Source organism: Lacerta agilis, chromosome 3 (assembly GCF_009819535.1).
Source record: "Lacerta agilis isolate rLacAgi1 chromosome 3, rLacAgi1.pri, whole genome shotgun sequence".
NCBI classification, from domain to species: domain Eukaryota; kingdom Metazoa; phylum Chordata; class Lepidosauria; order Squamata; family Lacertidae; genus Lacerta; species Lacerta agilis.
The window spans coordinates 24,344,709-24,368,880 of NC_046314.1; the positions used below are offsets into that span (position 1 = coordinate 24,344,709).

At 43.1% G+C, this 24,172-nt stretch overlaps 2 protein-coding genes across 5 annotated transcripts in view; one reads left to right on the plus strand and one right to left on the minus strand.

The window, feature by feature from the left end:
- EIPR1 (EARP complex and GARP complex interacting protein 1) overlaps positions 1-15,942 on the minus strand; it is a 54,269-nt gene extending 38,327 nt beyond the window's left edge. For all 4 annotated transcript variants that reach the window (XR_004426184.1, XR_004426183.1, XM_033143044.1 and 1 more), the window contains exons 1-3: positions 15,825-15,942; positions 11,076-11,159; positions 5,042-5,174 (exon numbers count right to left, since the gene is read on the minus strand). Coding sequence is in view for 2 of the 4 variants with exons in the window: in XM_033143044.1 (XP_032998935.1) it covers positions 5,042-5,174; positions 11,076-11,159; positions 15,825-15,866 (259 nt within the window). In the remaining 2 variants the exon portion in view is untranslated. The remainder of the gene's footprint in view (positions 1-5,041; positions 5,175-11,075; positions 11,160-15,824) is intronic.
- A 158-nt stretch (positions 15,943-16,100) lies between these two features.
- Positions 16,101-24,172, plus strand: part of TRAPPC12 (trafficking protein particle complex 12) — a 53,449-nt gene continuing 45,377 nt past the window's right edge. Inside the window, 6 exon segments of the mRNA XM_033143042.1 lie at positions 16,101-16,185; positions 16,873-16,942; positions 19,009-19,712; positions 19,715-19,762; positions 19,765-20,219; positions 22,633-22,749. Of these exon segments, the coding sequence (XP_032998933.1) occupies positions 19,016-19,712; positions 19,715-19,762; positions 19,765-20,219; positions 22,633-22,749 (1,317 nt within the window). The 5' untranslated portion in view covers positions 16,101-16,185; positions 16,873-16,942; positions 19,009-19,015.

Genomic DNA, 24,172 nt, shown 5'->3' on the forward strand with positions numbered 1-24,172 from the left:
CTCCCCCTGCAATATTAAAGCTACAGAATGTATATGCTGAAGCCTTAATGAAATGCGAGACGGCGCATCTCTCCTTCTCCTTCTCCCCCCCCCCCTTCCAATAAAGTCAGGTAATGCAAATGTGAGATCCCTACAGTATTATTAATTCTGCTACATTGCACATTGAGCCAGTGATGCTGGCAGAGAGGTACAAGTTACATATCTATTGTGCCAGCTGATCTCTCTCAGGGACAAAGGCTTTCACCCTGAAGGAGAGGGGGTGGCGATGCCAGTCTCTCTGCCCTCCAAGGATTTCCCACAAAAGTAAGAGGTGAAAAAGGGGGGTGGCAGATTTAATTTCCTACAGCTGTCACACTGATGTGATAAATCAGCATCTCTACAGCTACCAGTGTCAGACCTTATGAAACTGTCCTAATTATACAAGTGACAGTATCTTGGCATACAACTGATTTGTTTTAAAAGTGACTTTATTGTGCTATTTATGCCTCATAGGAATCAAGTGATTTCCCTGTCTCCCCTTCTCCCACCCTGGAAAAAAAAATAAAAAAGCAGGCTGTGTGCTATCAAATCTTTCAACAGCACACCAATAGAGTCAAGCTTTTAATCCTGCAGTTACAAGAAAATGTGTTTTTAGGAGTAAGTTATGCAAGCCCGAGCAACATATTCAGTGCAGTCCACAAATGTTTTCATTTTAGGTGGAAAACCATAAACTGGAATCTAGAAGAGGCAATGAGTGAACAGAACTCCTCTTTCCATAATTTTGCAGACATATCATGTACAAAATTACTTCTTTTGAAAGCTGCTCAGAGCTGAAGTTTTGCATTCGCATTGGTTTATTTGTCAGAATGCTACTTCTTAGTGTCACCAAGTGGCTGTGATGTCTAGTCTCAGAACACGTGGCATACTGGGTCATGTGAGAAGCAGACTACATAGCCCGGTTTACTTATCCATTACATTTAAATTCATCATAAAAGTAATACTCATTTCAGTTGCATGTTATAACAATAACCTTGCTTCTCTCATTTGGATTTTTTAAAAAAATATTTGGGCTACTAAGAGCAGCAAGGAACCCTTCAATTCTCAGAAAATAGAAAATGTTCTAGAAAAGTTAAATTCAGTAGTATAAAAACTTGCTACGATTCCAGTGTAAGTGTGTTCTTAAAATGGTTCTCCCACATTCAGACAATATACCGGTAAATCTTTTTTTTTTCAGAGAATCAAAATGTATCCAGCCAAAAGAATTTCAACTTCAGTAGGAACACAGGAAGCTATATTACTACCAGATCTCAGATCATCCATCCATCTAGCTACTCCAGCCTCCCCATACCTGGTACTTTCCAGATGTTGTTGAGCGCCACTCCAATCACCCTCAACCATATTGCAACATCTGGCGAGCACCAGATTGGAAAGCCTGGTCTACTCTGGCTGGCAGGGACTCTCAGTCTGAGATATTTCCCATCACCTGTTACAGGGTCCTTTTTCACCTATGTGGAGAGAACCACACAGCAGACAGCAATGCTATGAAGATGGGTTTTTTTTAAAGGCACAAATAGTTTCAGACTAGTTTACATATTTAACCCCTTCTGCCCACAGGCCTAAATCTTGTAATAACAGAAGATATGTAAAACGTGACCCTTTTCAAAATTCATCTCCAACAATTAGTTCCGATTTCTGGAAGCCATTCCTCATAATATCTAATATGCTCAACGTGGCTTGAGTAGATCAGTACGGTATTATCTGTGGAATGTTTTCTTCAGCATTGCTGTGCCACTTCATTACTTCCCACAGGGAAACAGCAGCACCTCCAGGTAGACGAACGTTGAAAAAGAAGAGGAATATTCTGGAGATGCTCAAGAACATCTAAGGAATTGTATGGATCTAAGTAATTAACGGACGACCAGCAACAGTGAGCTGAGAAGCTATATTGAACCAAAATCATGGCTACCAGCAGCCAGCCTCCCTCCCAATGCTCCACCAATGAAATGCTAAGCCCATCTGGGAATCAATGATGGTTGTCTTAAAGGACAAAAATCAATGCTCCAAAAATTAGCTCCAAATTTCTTATCCCATGTTGGCCAACTACATATTTTTAAGAGATGCTTGAGCAGATATTTCATTTTTCTTCCTCAGCTTCTGCCACCTGCATCCTAGCAATGGATACCACCCCTCACCCCACTTATTGTCAATTACTGAAAATTTGCCACTTCCACCCCTGCTTTCTCCACCAGACTCCTCCGCTCTTGAAGCAGATGAACTCTCTTTCCCACCAATTATGTGTATAGAGATCACTGGAAAACTTCTCCTACAACTGAACACCTGTGACCTTTCACCTCCCTGCAAGTTTCCATGACGTCTGAAAGCATAGCAGAGTACACAGAATGAATGCACCAACAGCAGAGATGAAATATCCACTGGATGGGGAGAGGCCTCACTTCTAGTATCTAATGGTGTTTTACGCCTTCCTTTTTCTTCTTTGAAAGTAGATGTGGGAATAGCGATTTGAATCTCTCCAACTTGCCATTCTGATCTCAAAGTTCAATAAAGTTACTGCATTCCCAAAAAATCCCCAAACCAACCCTTTCAAATGGATTGCCCAATGGCAAAGTTAAAACAAAGACCCCGCTTAGCTTGACAATCTGCGTAAGTAAATTATCATTATGAACAGACTCATCTCATTTTCGCATTCTCAGTATATTCTAAAGGAATGCTCAACACAATGTTCTTCTTATTTAAAACTGCTGAAAGGGCAAAATGGGTTTGCAAATACATGCTTTTGAATTTTTCATCTCCATCTATAGCCTATAAAAGGATTCTGAGGTGAGTGACAATTCAGTAGGACTAAGATAGGTTATAAAGCAGAAGTTTCTGAAATCCCCTGATTCTGTCATTCACACACACACACACACCCCTTAACACGCCATGGAAACTCCTTGCCTGCTGATCTGCAGCAACTGCCATGCCTTTCTGCTTGAATTTCCATGTGCCTGAAGTCATACCAGTGACGGCAGGGAGAGTTCAGCAGAAGAGGGGGGGGGGGAGCAAGCAAGCAGATGGTAGCAAAGGCAAGCGGGATTAGGGATGCTTGAGGAATTCAATTTCTATGAACTCCAATGTGAACTGACCTGATCTGCACCTAATGGACTAATGTGCAGATTGGAACCTAATTATCCTTTGGATTTTGCACTTCTCTGCATTTTGTGACCGTGCTCGCCTCAATATATATATATATATACAGGTAAAGTATATTTATAAATGTGTACAGTGAGATAAAAAAAATGTTTAAACAGATATTGCCATACAGATGTACAAAAAAAATGAAGATTATTTCAGAAATAGGACAGAATTGACTTCTTAGGGAACACATGTGAAATTGAAAGCAGCGCTCAGCATTGCTTATACGCCATTCCCTGGTCTGTGCAGTCCGTTCCACGGCGAAAATAGACTATATACATGCATACATTTCCACAACACAGTAATCGTAATAATGGTTATATACACATTGGAATTTTGACGCAGAAATGCAACTTAGCCCAAGACATCAGCAACATTAGGTGTGAAGTTACAGAACAGTCTGTAAAGGTCTTACTACAGTTACATTCCCCACCCACCCACCCACCCAAACAGAAGAGACTAAGGTTACAGATTTGCAGTTTGCCCCCAGGTCTAGCATTCTCATAGTTCCCAAGTCTTTAACAAAACCTGTGAAAATTAAGTATTGCAGGGTGTGCACTGGTTGTATTTCATCTCTGCTCAGTGCTTTGTCAGCTCTTCATTGTTCTAATTTTGCCAGCTACTCTGGTACCTAGATGATCTACTATCCTTTCTGCCTTTTCACCTTCTCAAAGTGAGAAGATTTATAGCAATTCAGATATAATGATCTAGCAGCCCAGGGCAGCAGGGGACATGGAAAAGGGTCTTTTCGTGGTATACCCATTGCTGCTCACTCACCATTGTGCAGATGCTGTTCTTTGTTGTATATAAGCTGAAAGCTTTCCTCGCTATAGCCACTTTACCCACCTGAAGGTACATTTTTCTTCCTTACTGTGTGACTGTCCACCACAGAAGAGACTGCATCACCGCTGTTCAGGGTTTTACAATTAATAAGTTTATTAAATATTTCAGCCACTTTTCCCTTTACAAAGAGCAGCACAGTATATCTTTCCAAGACACTAGCATTTTAAAAAGGTATCTCATCTAACTTGGCAATTTAATTCTCTCTCTTGGAACCAGTGTTAGAAACTCAGATATATAAGCTACGTGCCAAATGCCTCTTCACACCAAGGTTGCAGTCACCGAAACAGAATCTCTGGCTGCCATTTTGGGCAAGACGGCTCTAAAGTCTTATTTTTCAAATGATGGTCTGACTGCAACTGACACCCAGTTAAACATCTGGCTACTACAGATGACAACCTTGAGCTTGGTTAAGAACTTTGAGAAGAAAAGACACTTGATCCAGGGACTGTCAGCATACTGTATATATTGGCCAATTCCTACCTCTTTTTCTTAATGCTGACATGGACCATTCATAACGTAAGAATATGAGGGTGGGGTAAGACAAACTACAACAATTAACTAAAACATTGTTCACCAATCCTGCTCAGGCTGCACAGAAAAAGCATTTTGGATCCTGAAATTCATTCCGATTGACAGTATTACTGTGTGAAAACTGTCAAGATCCAATGATGCCCAGCCATGCACCTCCAGATGGTGGAGATGTCAGGTGCCATCCTGGTGACCAGGCATCTTCACTTGGTTACAAGTGGTTAATAGGCAGGTGCAAAATGCACCTGGCACCTTGCTAATTTTGAACACTGCTTGGAGCCCCTCCCATACACCAGACATGTGACCAAAAGTTAAGTGATCAGAGAGCCACTATGTTCATTTATCAATTAAAAAAATAGGCAGCTATAATGTAATCCCTCAAACCAACATGAATGCCACTAGAAGAGTTCATGTGCATTTCAATACCATATATACACCCTCAGATAAATTTCTTACAGAAGAAAAGGAGAGAAAAGGAAGGACTTCAAATTGCACTTACTTTTACTGTAGCAGGTTGCAAGCACACCTTTGTCAGCTGGACTGGCACTTATGTGCCAAATTTCACCAACTTGATGCAGAAGAACATTTTTGTTTATAATGTTATTTTCATCATCAAAATCTATGATGTGAATCTACAAATGCAAGACAAGAACCGTTAGGACTTCATGCATGGTTTTTTTTTCCCCCAGAGGGGTCTGAAGCATACATTACAACTGTGTGAAACATACTATCAGTTTCATTTCATAAAAATGGGTGCACAGGAGTCACTGAAAACAACTACAGCATTGGTGAAAATGCCATGCTATGTCTACAGCTACAACAGGTAATAAAGGAAACCAGTATAAAGTCTCTATAAGGAAATACAAAATGCAGGTTGTTTTAGTCACTAATTCCCCACTCATTCAAACATACAAACTCCTATTCAAGTAACATAGACTATGATAAGACTCCATATATAAGAGTCCATAAGATGGCAAAGGGCGGTATCTGGTATATTTAGTACTTGATCTTACAGCAGAATTTGAACAAATGCAACTAATAGCTTTCTATGCTAGACAAGAGGGAAGGAGTCATACAGCATCACTACAAAGTCCTCATGTAGCCTTTTACTACTGAACATTGGTACTGGGTTGCCAATGCAGTGCCTGTGGGCACTAGTATTCTAGCCAATACCTTCCTGCTCCGATCCTGTTTGCACTGGCTCAGCTTCTCCTAAACTGAATATGTACCCTTCAACACATGCTCACCTTTCATTGGATAACAGGCCTGGGCACCCAACCTCCTTTCTCTTTTGAACAGAGGAGAGGTGCTATGAGCTTCTGTCAGTGTTTTATTGTACGCGCCTTGATTTGGGGAGGGTGTGATGGGAGAGCATCCCTGCACCATTTTAAGGTCCTGCCTCTCTTCTGGCATTTTTAGACGTAGCAGCCATCTTGGGCACTGCCACACCCTCATAGCAACTTTTGTGGCTGGTGCCCATGGCACCTACTCAAAATTCAGAAGGCCCCCAAAGGTAGGCTACTGAACTAAGTTACACTAACATGCATGTATGCCAGTATTGTTTGGAATGAGTGGTGGGAGTGCTCAAACACCTTACCCAACCTTTCCAACCTGAGACCCCTTAACCTGTAGCCTTCCAAATGTTGTTGGATTCTTCCTCCAGCCAGCAAAGTCAGGAATAACGGAAGTTGTACTCCCAACAGTATCTGAAGGGTCACAGGGCCCCCCATCCCCATCTTAACTGGAAGACTGTGATTACGAAGCCTGAGAGCTGTTGCATGCAACCCCCACGCCAAGGTCACTCCTTCTGTCTGCTGGGTACTACACAAGAAATGTTGTAGGGAAGCTAACCGAACAGTGCTGATGCACTAGTGCATGTGAGAGAACTTTCTCCCAACATCTAATTTTTTACATGTACTTGGATGTCTTGGATGTCTAAGTTCTTCACTTTAGCAGGGATCAGGGTTTTAGCTCATCAGATTGTGGGGAAAGTAACTTGCTCTGCTGTTGTTTACAGGCAGTGACCATTTTAGGCACATCCAATTGATGTGTGATCGCTGATGCATCGGTCCTTTTGGACCTGGAAGGGGGTCGCTTATACGCGCTCGGCCAACACACGGGGGGCCAAAACAGAACCCCCCCCGAAATATTGCCACCTGTATCTTAAATAAGGAGAGTCATATTCTGTAGCAGAGCATTTGCAGAATGTCCCGATTCACCCCAGCATCTCCAGATAGCACTCTGAGAAATCCTAGTCGGAAACCCTGAAAAGCAGCAGCTAGTCAGTATGCAGACAATATTGAACTAGATGGACTAATGGTTCAACTCAGCATGGCAGCATCCTTTGTTCCTATGTATATTGAACATGGCTAGCCTGGTGCCCTGAGGATGCCACTGGTTTCCAACCCCCATCATCAGTAGCCAGAATAGCTTGAGGTCCGAGATATTGGGAGTTATTGTCCCTACAGAATCTGGAGGGCCACATCTGCCTTAAATGGAAACGCTATGCAAGTACAAGCCATGAGCAAAATAGAAAAGGGTGGTGGAGGAATATTTATCAAGCCAATACCCTGTCAACACAGAGAAAGGTTTGAAATGCTTTAACAATTGCTTGCATCTCTGGAGAGACCACAAGGGATTCGTTTCTGCAATCAATTGTCCTGAGATAAACCCCTTTAACTCATTTCCCTCTCCCATTTGCTAACATAATAAGAAAGCCATTCTGAGACTAAAGCAAGCTGGAAGCCAGAAGAGCATCCAGAGACAGATGTTCTATCTAGCTTGTTGCACAATGTCTGCCTAAACTGGATGCCTACAATACAAAAAGCCCTTTTAGTGTTTAGCCTGAACAGAGCACAATTTTAACAAAATCTTTGCTGAAAATAGAGCAGAGCAGATTGCACCAGGCTGGTTGGCTGCTTCATCTATATGCTCTCGCAGCCTCCTCTAAAAACAGGAAGCCTCATGTTGAAATTATGAAGTAGTCTCCTTGGCAGTGAAATTGATTCCCTAAAGGTGAGCTACAAATCAAAATTCAATTTGCTCTACCAACATGTATTATATGCCCCTACTAACCATATAAAGAGGGTCATGCTGCACATAAACCAGAAGTGCCTTCTGCCCTATCTCAGGTTCCTCAAAGTCAGGCATAGCAGCTTCCTTCTCACTGGTGTGCTCATCATTCAGAACCACATCAGGCCCCGAGGACAAGTGTTATTAAATACAGCATGTCACCGGTTCCATAGGATTTTATCATTATTAATATTATTATTTTCCTAACACTTTTGGCTTGGAGACGTGGAAAGCATTAAAAAGCAAAACCAGACAACATGTTGCAACACAGCTCTCTCGGGTTTATCAAACATTCTGTGGGAAGAAGGGCAGTCAAACATCCTTTCTTAATTCTACCTGCTTTTGACATCCTGTTCTGACAAATATATTTTTTTAATTTAGTTAAAGCATAGGTGTGTTGGAGAAGGCTAACAGGTAAAGTAGAAAAAGAGGTAGCTCAGTTTCAAAAGTTTGAGAAATGCAGCTTATTCAAGCAAAAAGAGCCTCCTCGTGTATTGTAAACATTCCTCTGTGGAAGACATTCTTGCACACACAAAAACCACCAAGACACAAAAAACCAATCTTGTATCCCAAGGATAGAAACATGATTATACTTTCAATTCTTATTCTTCCTTTTTAAAAATAATAATACCCTTTTTAGTGCCTTTTTCTTACATGTACTCAGTGAACAACCTTAAAGTAGAAGATGCAGTAGGGATCACTTTGCCTGCCCTGTCTCTGCATTTTCACACCCAAATCCTGTATCAGGCTCCATACTTGCTTGTGTTGGCTTAATGTAAATGAACTGAATGCAATTGAAAAATCACACCCGCCCCCAATACTTTATGACAATGCAATCCCTTTCAGGGATTCCACTCACAATACGCCTCTGCCCAGGAGTGGAAGCCTAGTTAGTGCAACTTGGATGTCAAGCTACCATCTGCAGGAAAGTGTTAGAAGAATGGCCATTACCTGACCTAGGTAGAGACCAGCGCTGCTAAATTAAGCAGTAACAACAGAGGCTCCTGACACTTCTTAGGGATTAATGACTGACTGAGGAGTTGATGGCTTCAAGCGCTGCTAAAGGCCATTAACCCTATCAACTCATTAGCACTCAGAGAAAGTGCCCTGCACCTCAATTATCAATGCTGGTAAGACATAAAATGGAAAGGACGGGGGGCAGGGGGGAGCAAGGGGAAGCGGGCTCAAACAGTGTTTTGAGTCAATAGTAGAATTATTACCCAGATACAATCAGGTTGCTTGAGTGCTATCAATATTTTCCTTCAGCAAAAGTTTTAATGGCTTGGAGTATTTTCAAAACACTTGTATCTGCTGCTACAGGAAACTGTACATTTAGGCATCAGCTGCAGGGAAGGAACTACATATAACCCAAGACGTGATCCTACCAAAAATGGCATCCCCACCTCAAGTTCTTCCTACTATGTATAATAGCACTCATCCTACAACATGCCATAAGACACTCCCCTGTCATGGAATGGAGCAGGTGAAATTACACCATGAAATTACTTCGCATGATGGCATCTACAACCTGTTATGGGGTATTCTGGGAGAAGCTGTTATGGGGAAAAACCAGAGTCCCATGTCTCCAACAAAATTTACTAATTATAAGAGACAAGATACAGTGGTACCCGCAAGACGAATGCCTCGCACAATAAAGACTCACAAAACAAAAGGGTTTGGCGAGTTTTTAGTTGACTCGCGAGACGAATTCGTCTATGGCTGTTTTTCGCAAGACGAATTCGTCTGGCAAGGTACCACTGGAAGCCGGCACCGGACCCACGCCGCACCACGTTTTAAAGCTGCAGCGAGCGAACAGCAGCGCTGCTGTTCGCTCGCTGCAGCCTTAAAATGCGGCGCCGCGCGGCTCCGGTGCCGGTCGGGAGGGGCGGCGTCCGATCGCGCCCGCCCACCCAAGATGGCGGGCACGATCCAACGGCGTCCCTCCCGACCGGCACCGGACCCGCGCCGTGTTTTAAAGCTGCAGCGAGCGAACAGCAGCGCTGCTGTTCGCTCACTGCAGCCTTAAAACGCGGCGCCGCGCGGCTCCGGTGCCGGTCAGAAGGGGCCCCCGGACTTTCCCCCCATAGGAACGCATTCATTAAATTTTAATGCGTTCCTATGGGAAACGGTGCCTCACAAGACGAAATTTCCGCAAGATGAAAAGTCTTGCGGAACGAATTAATTTCGTCTTGCAAGGCACCACTCTATACCAATACAGTGGTACCTCTAGTTGCAGACTTAATCGGTTTTGGGGTGCCGTTCGCACCCCCAAAAGTCCACAACTAGAGTGCCTCTTCTTCGCATGTGTGCGGCACGATCGAGCGCTTCTGCACATATGCGGGGCACGATCGAGTGCTTCTGCGCATACGCGAAGTGTGCAGAACGCTTCTGCGCATGCGTGCGTGGCAAAACCCGGAAGTAAACAGTTCCAGGTTTACCGCATTCTTAACTTGAAAAACGCAACCTGAAGCTGCTGTAACCCGAGGTATGACTGTATGCCTAATAGTGAGCAGGTCTGATTTCCCCACCATCACAAAAAAAGCATATTGGGCAGTATGGAACTAAATATTTGCATTAGGGCAACAGGAATTTCCTTCCTTCCCCATGCTTGGCACCCTGTGCCCTCCCCAAATCTGATCCAAAGGGTTGGGGGACCCTCCCTCAACAGATTTCAGGGGGCATGCAGTGGGAGAAGAGGAAGGAAGTGTTTCTGTTGCCTCCCAAAACATTTTTCAGCCTTATACCAACAGATGCCCCAAGGTAAACTGTTCAAATAACTATATAGCTTCACTAAGTTCTTGTTTTTCCTTTTTAGACATGTTTATCAACTTGCTTGTTTTAAATCATCATTGATTCTAAACAGGCTTAGCTGAGACTCAGAAACCAAGCATAAAGTTTTAACCTGTTGTGCAAGTTCATCAATGAACCACGTTCTTCAATTCATCATTTCTCACTGCGGAGAAATTAAGTTCCATCAGAATGCTGGCCACATGACCCGGAAGCTGTCTGCGGACAAACGCCGGCTCCCTCGGCCAGTAAAGTGACATGAGCGACACAACCCCTCAAGTTGTCCACGACTGGACCTAATGGTCAGGGGTCCATTTACCTTTAGAATGCTTTTTACAGCACAGGTCTACTCACAAGAAAGCTGCACTGAGTTCAGTGGGGCTTGTTCCTAGGTGCAGATTACAGAGTCCAACTAACTATAAATGCATTCTGTAGCCCCAAAGACCCTCCTTTAACCATTATTTAACATTAGCACGATTAGGATTTTCCTCACCACCCCTAGCTCAATTCCTAACACAGAACTTTACAACCAAATACTGTTCAAGATCACACCCAATATTTTTTTAAAAACACTACATTTAAAACTTCAGTTTGGCAAGCAAAAATCATTATCCCACTGAAGGCTTTCAAAACATTTCCGATTCTATTTTAATACATCTTTCATACAAGTTTACCTGATTATCATATTTAAGAGACTGAGTTCCAACCAGAAACCGTATTGCATCTGTTTCTGCGGTCTGGGGTGTTAAAGCTCGTGCCTAAAAAAAGGGGGGAGGATAAAAATACAATATATCAACACATTTTAGTATCTTGGAACATGCAGGACATCAGTTACAAAGAACGGTCTTTTTGACATTTAGTCCATCTGTATTTTTTAATTTTTTTAAAAAATGCAAGTTCTTTGTTACATACCGTATATTGCGGCGTATAAGACGACTGGGCGTATAAGACGACCCCCAACTTTTCCAGTTAAAATATAGAGTTTGAGATATACTCAACCACAGATTTTCCACCCGGCGTATAAGACGACCCCCGACTTTTGAGAAGATTTTCCTGGATTAAAAAGTAGTCTTATACGCCAGAATATACTGTAGATTTATTTTCTCCCAACTTCCCAAAAGTATGCTTGGTACAGAAGTGTGATAGGCTCATGAGTAAAAATGCCATGCTTCTAGTGTTAGACACATTTCCAAAATTAATTTTAGAGAACCATCTCATCCATGAAAAAGATGCACAGAATGCAACAGCAACTGCACAAATGTTCAAGATAGAAATTTTTGAAGAAACAGCAACTGGGGAAAGCTGTAGACCAAGTACAGTAACTGAAAATTTAAAACTTATTTCCTGCACAAGAAACCACCCTCATACGCTGCACAATGTGTTACATCTGTGTAATTTAATATTTTTATAGGTTTTACAGCAAAACATAAGGGATTGGGTCCAAACTAAGTTACTCAAGCCAAGGTTCCACTGAAATAAACATAAAATGTTAGTTATGACTAACACAAATTCTACTGATTTCAATGGGAACTACGTATGATTAATTTAGTTTGAATCAAACCCAGGATTTCCAGATTCCATACAGTTGTATTCCACTAACTTTTAAATTTAAATGCCCATGACTAACTTAAGTGTATGTATTTCAATGGGCCTACTATGAATAGAACTTAGTTGAATACAACCCACTTACTGTAGAACTGCAAGCATTTTTTTAATTCAAGACACCTCACCTGTATGTTTTCACATCAAGATTTGTTTGGTGCTTAAAATAATTAATTAAAAAATAGGCACCTACTGAATAACTTAAATTTGGCAGCAAAACAGATTGGATGGCCTGTTAACTATTTACAATGGTTCCAGTTTGAAACAGAGTTTTACTGATAGCATTGCATGCATGCATAAAACAGAGATGGCACATTTATGATGCGACTCTGGAACATAGCCCCAGTGGTCTCATTCAAATGCACTGCTGAACTATGCCATTATAAGAAAAAACCTTGGACACTACAATCTCCCAACCCAACATGGCTTTGGTAGCTTACCCTTCCATTTTTGACTAAATGCAAGTTAGCAGCAAGTCCGCATGCTGACAAACTGTGGTTAGTTTTAACTAAGGTTTACCAAAACAAGCCAAGACTAAATTAACTGAATCCTTAACTGTGGTTCACCAAAAGGAGAAACAGGAAGTTCCAGTTGCTGAAAGCCACAGAATGGTAGAGCGTCCTTGTGTTCAAGTCTTGCTTTTGGACTTCCCAAACACATCTGACTGAACGCTATGAGAACAGGAGGCTGGACTAGATTGGCTATTGACTTGATCTAGTAGGGATCATATTTCAATTTTTCTTGTCTCTTCCTTCCTGCCATATCAAAGGAGAAGGAAGAGGCTCAAGGCTTGTACATGCTTGCCCTTATAATGCTAAACCAAGGTTAGTGCCATGTACAAATGCCATCAGATACATTGCAACTGAAGTCTAAGCCAGTGTTTTTCAACCACTGTTCCGCGGCACACTAGTGTGCCGCGAGATGTTGCCTGGTGTGCCGTGGGAAAAATTTGTTGTATTTTGGATTCCTATTCAAGAGAATTACTTTATATATAGTCAATATAGGCACAGTTAAATTTTTTAACATTTTCTAATGGTGGTGTGCCTCGTGATTTTTTTTCATGAAACATGTGCCTTGCCCAAAAAAGGTTGAAAAACACTGGTCTAAAGCTAATTGCAGTTTCCAAATAGTCTTCAAAAGCAGTCCCATGCAGACATTAGATGACACTACAGTCATCTAACCTACTTAATTTGCATGATATGGAGAAGAGGAGAATTCAGGAGGTCAACACAGACTTCCCTCCATTGTCTCAATGTCCTATCATGCTCTGCATGTACATCACCACCGATGGGGCAAAGCGAAGAACAGGACCTCATTGAGCTTTATCTGGTTCTTTCCATGTGTAGTGCTGTGGCCCATGGTTTAAAGGGAGCATGCATTAAACCAGGAGTGGGAAACCTCAAGCCCACAACCCTAATTAGGGCTAGCACAGTTCCCAATTTGGCCCACACAGCTGTTTTTTCCAAGCCACATCCATTTGCCCAAACCCAGCATCATGTGACATGAGTTCTGGGGCAAGCAGACTAAAAGTTGCCAATGCACAATCAGGAAATTTAAAGTTCTCTACAGATGGTGTGCTGGAAGGGAAGTTCCTGAATCAGCTGGCTGGGGATAAGAGGATCAACTGTGGAAAACTCAAGTCGTGGAGCCAATCCCTGCAGAAAGCAGGGCATGAAGTCACCACCTAACAGCTAACACATGTTAGATTTTATTTTGTAGTGCAGTTTGTAATGCTACAAAGTTAATACTAATAGCATAGTGACATCAAGTAATTGACAGGTGGGCAAAGGTCCACCCACCTGTCAAAGTGGTTCACTCGGATTGGGGCAACCCAGGAACCAGCATGCTGGCCAGATCCAGTTCTCTAACCCGTAAGGTAAAGGTAAAGGTAAAGGACCCCTGACAGTTAAGTCCAGTTGCGAACGACTGTGGAATTACGGCGCTCATCTCACTTTACTGGCCGAGGGAGCTGACGTTTGTCCACAGACAGTTTTTCTGGGTCACGTGACCAGCATGACTAAGTCGCTTCTGGGGAAACCGAGCAGCACACAGAAACACCGTTTACCTACCCGCTGGAGCCGGTACCTATTTATCTACTTGCACTTTGACGTGCTTTTCAAACTGCTAGGTTGGCAGGAGCTGGGAAGGACCGAGCAACAGGAGGTCACCCCCACCGCGACAAACAATTTCAATCAATCATTTTTATAACAGTATGGGGCCCATTTAATCGGATGTGAATATTCAAGAAATGGAATATATCTCTTGAAAACACCCTATTTTTCTGTGTGGTCTATTGGTATACCATATTTTAAAATTGCTGTGACCTGACCTACACCCTCAGGACAGGTAAGAAATATAAATAAGCAATCTGAAGATTCTCCAGAAATGTTAAATACTTTTATGCACATATTTTGGGAAGGGTGGTCCTGTAGTGTGCAGTTTTAAAGGCAACTAGTCCACAATAAAGTAATTCCCGATCTGCACCACATTCTGAAAGCAACAAATGAGAAAAGAACACCAACACCATCACCGCCTCTCCCCTGCAACGTCGACAGCACACTCAAAATTAACTTCCACCAAGTTGAAAGGCAAAAGTTATAGAACTAAATTCGCTCTCAAGCTGAGAAATTCAAGCAGAATCAACCAGAAACAGACAGAATCTCAGCTTCCCCACCCCTACCCCCATAACCTGGCACCCTCCAGATGTTTTGGCCTACAATTCCCACCATCCCCAACAGCCAGAGATAATGAGAACTGCAGTCCAGAATTCCCAAAAGGGCCCCAGGTTGGGGAAAGCTGTGCAAGGTTGGTGCGCCGCCCCCCCTTCACCAGGGGTGCCAACTTAGAATCATAGAATAGAATCATAGAGTTGGAAGAGACCACAAGGGCCATCCAGTCCAACCCCCTGCCAAGCAGGAAACACCATCAATGACAGATGGCTGTCAAGCCTCTGCTTAAAGACCTCCAAAGAAGGAGACTCCACCACACTCCTTGGCAGCAAAATTCCACTGTCGAACAGCTCTCACTGTCAGGAAGTTCTTCCTAATGTTTAGGTGGAATCTTCTTTCTTGTAGTTTGAATCCATTGCTCCGTGTCCGCTTCTCTGGAGCAGCTGAAAACAACCTTTCTCCTCCTCTATATCAGTGTTTTTCAACCTTTTTTGGGCAAAGGCCACACTTGTTTCATGAAAAAAATCACGAGGCACACCACCATTAGAAAATGTTAAAAAAATTAAGTCTGTGCCTATAGAACTATATATAAAGTAATTCTCTTGAATTTTTCAATTTTTCCCACGGCACACCAGGCAACATCTCGCGGCACACGAGTGTGCCACGGACAGTGGTTGAAAAAACACTGCTCTATATGACATCCTTTTATATATTTGAACATGGCTTGAACTTGAAACAGATACAGTACCGTGGGGAGGGGAAGGTAAGCCCTGCCCCACATGACTTATCACAAATTGCGGTGCATGGACACCATTTGAATGGCAATGCCCATCAACTTTGGGGGGAGTGGCCCTCAGGTATTTTATTGGGTGGGGGAGGCCAAAAGGATCTTAGCCTCTAGGAGTTGACTCCTATACCCTTCACAGTACTCCTCAATACCCATGGCGATTATTTATTGGAAGGCGTGGTTCCATTTTCTTATTGTGGGCAGTCATGTTTCAGCTGAGTCTGGTAAAGCTTCGAGCACGCTTCTTTAAGGATGCGCGCCGTCCACACGTTTCCTCAACAACCCGTGCGCCGGTGCTTCATTTACCGCCCCCGCGAGGAACAAACAGCGTAACTATCGGCAGGTGCTTCCTGGCTCCTTATTACCTGGAACTCCAGCCCATAGATCACCGGAGCGTCGTCCTCCATGGCTGTCCAACGGAGGCCTCAAGACGCGGCGGCTCTCTGATTCGGCGGCGCCGCGATGATCCAAACGCGTGTTTAAGAAAAGGCGAAACACACACAAAACGGGGCAGGTCCCGCGTCGGGCTTCCGTCCTTACTTCCGGTATGGCGTGTGTGAGGCGGCGGCAAGCAGGGTGACGAGAACGAGAACGTTGCCGCGCAGGCGCATCACGCGTATTGGTTGGTTCCTCTCCTTCTATGCTTCCCCCTCCCCACCCCTCACGCGCACGCGCATCTTCGCCGCCGCGTCTCGGAGGCGTCGCCTTTCGCAGCTGTCAGTGGAAGTAGGTGAGGGGGAGGCCAAGGGAGGGTGGGAAAGAGTGTCCTCTGCGTGGCCTTCCATCCTCCCTGGAGGCTTGGAGCAGGAAGGGGCGCCCGCTGTGGGCGCGGGGAGGTGCTACTCGCACGTCCTCTTTGAAGAGCAACCCGGGGGGAAAAAATTCAGCTTCGTTCCACAATCATCCCTGTTGCGTTGGCTCTTGAAAAGCCTGAGGTGGCTGTGCCCCCCCCTTGGAGGTGGAGTGGTCTTACGGGGGATGGCGATGTTCTATTACACCCCAGGCTAAATCATGATAAGGGGAACACCCCCCTGCAATGTAGAAAGCTAGCTCGTCAGGGAGAAGTCGGAGTTGGAATCCTCCCTGGTGTCTTCTATACGGACAGAGATTGTGTATGTGTGTGTGTTTTCAGAGTAGGACTCAAATGTGAAACCCAGATGCGTGTCTCTGCAGCCCAAAGTGGTGTGTAGAGAACTTGTTTTGTGAGAACAACTAGTAAACCTGTGGGAGGTTTGATATTTCCTGCATGTATTCTAAACAGTAGCGTGCATTGTGATATTTCTCTGTAAATACGCTTGTTAATCGTGTATAGTATGGTATTTTTTATGAAGCAAAGGAACAGATCCTTGTTTCGCTTGGTTTCCTAATCATAATTTGTAAAGTGAGACAATATTTCCTGCTGCTGTTTTACAGATGGGACACTGAGACTGATCTAAAGTGACTTGTCCTGGGATATTGAGACTTGCCAGAGCAGAGATTAAAGGTATTGGTATGTCTGTATTTTCATGAAGTCCTATAGGGAGAAATCTTGTTTCCTGTTAGTCTGTTTAGAGAAATGTGTTGTCACCTGATCTCACCATATGAAAATTATTACCACATTAAAGTGGAACTAACCTTAAACAAATGTTAAAATTACTTATTTGAACTTTTATTTTTTAAAGTGGAATTTCAGCTTTTGAACACAGAAGTCTTGTATGGGTGAGAGAAACAGATGCTAGCATTCACATACCCTAAGACCTAAGTTTCCCAGATTGAATCTACTAGCCAGCTCTCTCTTACACCCCTTTCATATTTATCTCTCTTGCACCCATTAGCTAGTCTGCTGAAACCTAAGAACAGACTCAACGTTGCTTATATGCCATTTTTACATCATCTGTTAAATGGTGTAGATTGGCAACTGCATAGGTTTGAGTCATAACCCTACTACCTGGCAATCATGGATTATTTTTAGTTATAAAACTGGGATTATCAATGGACACCTGTGATAAATCATATTGGGGCTAGGGGACAAAGGCTGCTTCCTAAGCCCCGGGGCCCCTCCCTTGTTCTTCCATTTATTCTGCAGGCAAATCCCTCTGTGAGCCACGTGGTCCATGGAGGGGTCTGCCAAGTTACATGCCCCTTCAGCCAGGGAACTCCTTGAGTTCATTGACTTTGCCCTATTAGCACTTTTGCCTCTCCCATCCAATGAAAAGATGGGACTCTCTAGGAAGAAGGATGGGGAGAGCAGGCCCTAGAAATAACAATTAACTGGTTATCTCTTTGAAGCCATCTGGAGAGGGACCATCAAGGGCTAAGTAGGCCAACAGTTAGAATTAATATAAAGTAGCTTTGTTTGCTCATATTACCCTAGGAAACAAAGTGATCATAAAGACCTAAGTTGACTGGGCAGAAATTCATCCCTCATCCCTGCCTTACTACGTAACTCCTCCCTGGTGATCTCGCTTCGTAGTACAAACCTTAGTAGACTCAGCTGCCAGGAGTAGTTCCATGTTTGAGGCTAACCCCATGCACTAAGAGCTATGAGGCAGCTGTGGGGATGAGGAAGATTAAGTTGATATTGAGGAGATTCAGTTAAGAACAAAAGGGCCTAAGAAGAGCTTGCTGGATCAGGCCAATGGCCCTTTTAGTCCAGCATTCTTTCTCAAAGTGGTCAGCTAGGCTGCTGGACTGTCTGGGAGTGGCTACTTAGTGCTTTGCCATCTGTTTTCTGCAGCACTTTCTGTTCTCATCTAAAAAGGGGAAAATCTTAGCTGCTTCTGCATTTGGTTCATTGCTATACCTTGTTGGACACGGAGTAGCCCTGAACCTTCTATGTGTACATTTAATAATGTTTCAGCTTTCTTTCTTGTCTCTGTGTATTAACAGACTTTTCACTTAGAAGAAGGAGCTGAACCTCTATTCAGCATCTGTGCTGATGGACAGTTGATGAAGAAACAGAAACTGTACTAATAGAAAAAGCGAGTGGGGGACAGCATCCAAATCATTTTTGCTACACTGAAATGATCTGCACATTTGTAAATGCTATATAAATGTTACTGAATTATCTTTCTTTGTGATACTGTTTGCGTGATACTATTTCTGTTCTTAACTCTACAGTAGAGCAGGGTTTATTTCCATTCATAGCCCCCGCCCCCTCTCCACCCGGCCCCGGCCCATCTCCCCACCCTCTAGATTGTTAGAATGAAAGACGGAGCTCCTGCTGCAAGGCTGACTGTTTCATAAGTGGTTGTTTTCATTTTTTCCTTTGCCCTATTCCTTGTTTAGCTTCCCTAAGAAAAGCTCAACAACTTTGAGCTGAACCCCCCCCACAAAAAACGGGGTAGATCACTGCCAGTATTTAATTGTATCTTGGAAGTTGGCTCTCCCTGCTGTAGAGTTAACTACTTTTATTTGGAGCTTTTTGCATTTGACATACTGGGCATCTTAATAATTCAAATAGATATGTAGAACCTGATGTTTCCATCAGGTTTCCACTTTATGCATAAATCATCTTAAGTTTAAGAATTGGTCACCAGCAGTCACATTCACCTGTAATTTTTTATCCAGAGCAATTATGGAAAACAAAGAAGGTGATGTTGAGAATGCCAAGATAAGAGGTTCAAGTGCGGCAGAAGATGGCTGTGCTATCCAGCTGCCGGGTCACGAAGAACTTATGTTTCATGAAGAAACAATTGATCTTGGTGGAGATGAGTTTGAGTCTGAAGAAAATGAGACCATCTCAGAAGATTCTAGTAACTTCATAGATAAACTTAATGAGCAGATGATGGAGAGTGTTGTTATATCAGATTCTCCAAATAATAGTGAAGATGATGCTGGCGATCTTGGTTGTCTTCAAGAAATTGTAAAACAAATGGACATGAAAGACCTTCGTCCACCAGAAGAAGAGCTGGAGGAAAAGGCAATTAGCAAAGAGAGTAAAACTGAACTTGAAGGCACTCCTAAAGTTATTTCTGATAGTGGAATTGGCGATCAACCTCCTTTGAAAGAAGAGTTGGTTCAGGAATCAGCAGAAAATGAATTGAAAGTGGAAAGTGATGAGCTGCTTAACTCTGCATCAAACAGTATTGATGAATGCAAATCTGAGGAGCAGATATCTTCCTCACTTGCCGACAAATCACCCGTCAACCCTGAGCCTATCCCTGTGTGTACAATTTTCAGCCAAGGAAGTCACATGAATGGTCAGCAGCAGTTCCTGCATGATGGCTTTGAGCCTCAGATGGTGAAGTCGCCTAGCTTAGGTGGTATAAGCGAGACTCCCATAAAACTCTTCCACAGGTGGTTCAACCTAGTCCCAGCCTAAGCAAGTTTTTGGTGAAGCCATTAATACTAATACTCTAGCTTCTGATTTTTTCGATTCATTTACCACATCCTCTTTTATTTCTGTCAGTAACCCTAATGCGAGCTCTTCTGTACCAGAACAAATGTCTTCTCTTGTAACAGCTGGGGAGTTCCATGACTCTGCCAGCCACAAATACTCTGTTAAAAATGGACGGTCTGAAGCTGGGAGGTCTGCATCTTCTCCAGAAATTTCACAGTCTCCAAAGCCATTTTCCCAGATCCAAGCTGTTTTTCAAGGTGGTGACGATCCTTTTGCATCTGTGCTGAATATGAGTGAGGTAGACAGGAGAAACGATGCTTGGCTTCCTAGTGATGCAACTAGGAATGTTTTGATCTCAGTAGCAACTCAGCAGTACAGTAATGTTTTCATAGACAAGGAAAATCTCACAATGCCTGGATTAAAGTTTGACAACATTCAGGTAAGCGTGTTCCTTTGTGTCTTAAATCTTGGAATACTGTGTGGCTAATAATAAGCTAGGTGGCATGTACGTTCTTCCGGTCAAGTTTTTCATTTGTGACATTTATATCCCACCTTTTCATAAAAATGCACCATGCTGCAGTATAATATAAGCAGTCTGCTCAACATAATAACTAATAGCACAATGAAATCAGATAAGAGCAGATAAAGAGGGGGTGGGGAAGGTAGATGGTTATAAACATTATTTAACCCAGGGGTCGGCAAGGTTTACCTTCCCTGGGCCGGTTCACTCCAGCGGAGATCCCTCCGTGGGCCAGATCATGCGTGCGATTTCTGGCGTCTGCGCATGTACAGATGGGATTTCCAGTGCCGCAAAAGCAAGTCCCTGTGCCGTGCTGCACCAGTTTAGCGCAGTGCGCAGGGACTCACTGAGCGGATGGCTCAGTTCGGGGGCAGCTCATGGGCCGATTAAACAACCCCTGTGGGCCGCTTGTGGGCCATGGGCCTTAGGTTGCCGACCCCTGATTTAACCTAATAGGAGGCAGTGAAGAGGCTTCTGTTGGCCAGGGTGGAACGTAAAAGTTGGGGATGTGTGTTCTTCCATATGTTTGGGAGGGGCTGGAGAATTGGGATCTATGAGGTTTTTGGTTTGGGAAAGGCCTAAAAGAACCAAAAGGCAGATTTGTGTGTCTTAGTAATGAGCACCACTGAGCTATGGGATATTGAAAGTGTCAGTTGGGAAGAGCAAAGGAGCTGGTCAGCTTAAACCCCTAAACCTTCATAGTATTCTGGAGGTGAGCATTTGGGTTGGGAGAGGGTATGCATACTATAAGGCGCAATATATATATATATATATATATATATATATATATATATATGTGTGTGTGTGTGTGTGTGTGTGTGTGTGTGCACACACACACACACACACACACACACACACACACTTCATACTTTCTCATAAGGGGATAAGTTTCAGATGTAATAGTGGACTCAAGTCCTGAGCCCTTGAGCACTGTGATCAGTGCTAGTCCTACTGAGAGTAGACCCATAGAAATTAGGGGCCCTATGTTAGTCATGTCTGTTAATTTCAGTGGGTCTACTCTCAATACAACTAGCATTGGATATAGCCCATAGTCTGAAAGCACATGAATCTACCACTTTGCTTAAATGAAGCAGGTCTGAATCCAGTCAGTTATTATTAACAATGTAAGTTATTTTATTAGCAGAAATGTACAGTTATATTCTGATATTTCTAGAGATTTCAATGGGTTTTGTTGAAACTGTCCTTTACATAGTTTGAAGTTTGTATCCACGTCTGCTGGGGTGTGCTGCCACACCAGTTTATGGTGAGGGAGGGGGAATGAGATCAGTCTCAAGATGGTTGCCAGATTTAGATATTGCTGAAAGAAGTTTGATGAATGGATGAATAGTACAATGGCATACATTCAGCAGAGAGGGAGGGAAAACATTTGTGATCTAGTAGGTGGAAGAAACAACCATGCAAGATCTCTGTTCAGTCCGTTAACTGAAAATTTGGCATCTCTTTAACCTGGCATAGTATTTGTATTAAGGAAAAGAAATAAAGTGGAGCTCTAACTAATGATAAATCACAGAACGTAGTTAAGAGACTCACCATTCCACCAGCAGAATTTAGTAGCAGTATAGCTTGTGGCCCTATCTGGCTATCTTACCTGGATACTGTGAGGGCAACCAAGACAGTTTCTGTTCCTCCACCAGGATGAAATGGATCTAGATAGTTAGCTTCGTTCAGGAGTTTCTGGAGCTGTCCAGCCACTACCCACTCAATTACCTTGCTCATGAAAGGCACATTAGGGACCTGTTGAGGTACCGGGGTCTAGGGATGACTTTAATTCTACACACACAAACACAGGTCTTGCTATTGTCTTCTTTAAGGGATGGAGAACACATACTGTTTCTAAAGATGCACTGAACACTTGTTGTTGTTACTAGCTACAAAGGGCAAGCATCTAGCAGGCATGTAGCAGCTGCTTCCTTCAGTGAAATCAGCCTATTGTCAAACAAGCAGCAGTAACCCTGCAGAAATAAATGGGACTTCAGTGCACATCTTAAAGCCAATGTGGCATACAGCTGCTTTTGAGTAAAGAGATGCCAAATACTCTCCTTTCCATGCAATAGGAGATTATAGCTGTCTTCAACATACTGATTTTTCACATCACGGGAATCAGTACAGTAGTCTCAAGCTCAAGGCCACTGTTGTGCAGGGTATTTCAAGGCATATAAGTAGAAATATACAAAGCACCTTGTTGTATGTTGAAAAATCTCAAGCATGTAGCAGCACTGCATTAATGCAAGACATTTGTGTGTGTGTTTTAATGGCTAAGAGAAACTTTCAGTTAAAAAAACCAACACTTTGTATTTTGTCCCCCAATTAGGGTGATGCAGTAAAAGACTTAATGCTTCGCTTCCTTGGTGAGCAGTCTGCAGCAAAAAGACAAGTTTTAAATGCCACCTCTGTGGAACAGTCTTTTGTGGGTTTAAAACAACTGATAGTAAGTAACAATGTTTCTTTGTGCATATTGAACACTAGGCTTCTTCTCTAGATATGTTAAGAGCTAAACTTATTCATCAGTCCAATGGAAATTCTTACTGAAGGGAGGGAGGGAATTTTCACCTTCCACCTATAGCCACCAGTGTTGCCTCACGTGCTTTTCTGAAGGGTCCCCCAACACTCGAAACTTTTCAGGGGGCTGTAAGGAAACGGAGAGGTAGATAAAATTGCTGCATCTCCACCCCCTGCTTCCTCCAGCAGGAGCATCCTGAAAGTAGTATTTTGCTCACAGGGACTTTGGATCCGACCCGGTTCATATTCAGCTATACCAACAGAATAGCCTAGAGCTGACCGAATTCCAAAACTCAACAGCTATAACCTAAAAACCACCACGTTGTTCAGAAACCAAAGCTATATAACAGTACAGTCATACCTTGGATCTCGAACAGCTTAGTTACTGAACATTTCAGCTCCCGAACAATCAAAACCCAGAAGTGAGTGTTCTGGTTTTTGAACTTGTTTTGGCAGCCAAACGTCCAGTGGGGCTTCTGCGGCTTCCAATTGGCTGCAGGAGCTTCCTGCAGCCAATCAGAAGCCGCACTTTGGTTTCCGAACGTTTTGGAAGTCAAACAGACTTCCGGAACGGATTCTGTTTGACTTCCAAGGTACGACTGTACTTCTGTTTAGTCCCACTGCAACAGCTTTGGTTGTTTTTCTGCATCGGTGCTGTTGCTCCTTTCTGCAGTTTGATGCACGGCGCACAAAACCTAGTGGTCGTTAGACTATGCTGCCGTCAATCACTACATGATCTTAATCTGGGGCTTCCTGAGTTCCAGCCTGTGACTGAGGGTGGTTGGCAGATGAACCGAGGGCAAGGCAAAACGGTTGCACTTCCCTAGCACCCTCATGGCTTCTGCATTTACAGGTGAAACTCGAAAAATTAGAATATCGTGGAAAAGTCCATTTATGTAAGCAATTGTTTTCATTAGCTACTGGAGTTTAATATATGCGATAGACTCATGACATGCAAAGCGAGATATGTCAAGCCTTTGTTTGTTATAATTGTGATGATTATGGCGTACAGCTGATGAAAACCCCAAAGTTGAAATTGTTAATTTGGGGTTCTCATCAGCTGTATGCCATAATCATCACAATTAGAACAAATAGAGGCTTGGCATATCTCGCTTTGCATGTCATGAGTCTATCTCATATATTAGTTTCACATTTTAAGTTGAATTACTGAAAGAAATGAACCTTTTCACAATATTCTAATTTTTCGAGTTTCACCTGTACATTCAAGAGCTGCCTGAGAGCCAAAGGTTTCATCACCTATAGATCAGCCTATACCATTCAGTTCTCCTTTTCCACAAATGTGCACCAATAGGGAGGAGCATGTGATGCCAATAATGTATGTGGGGTTTAGC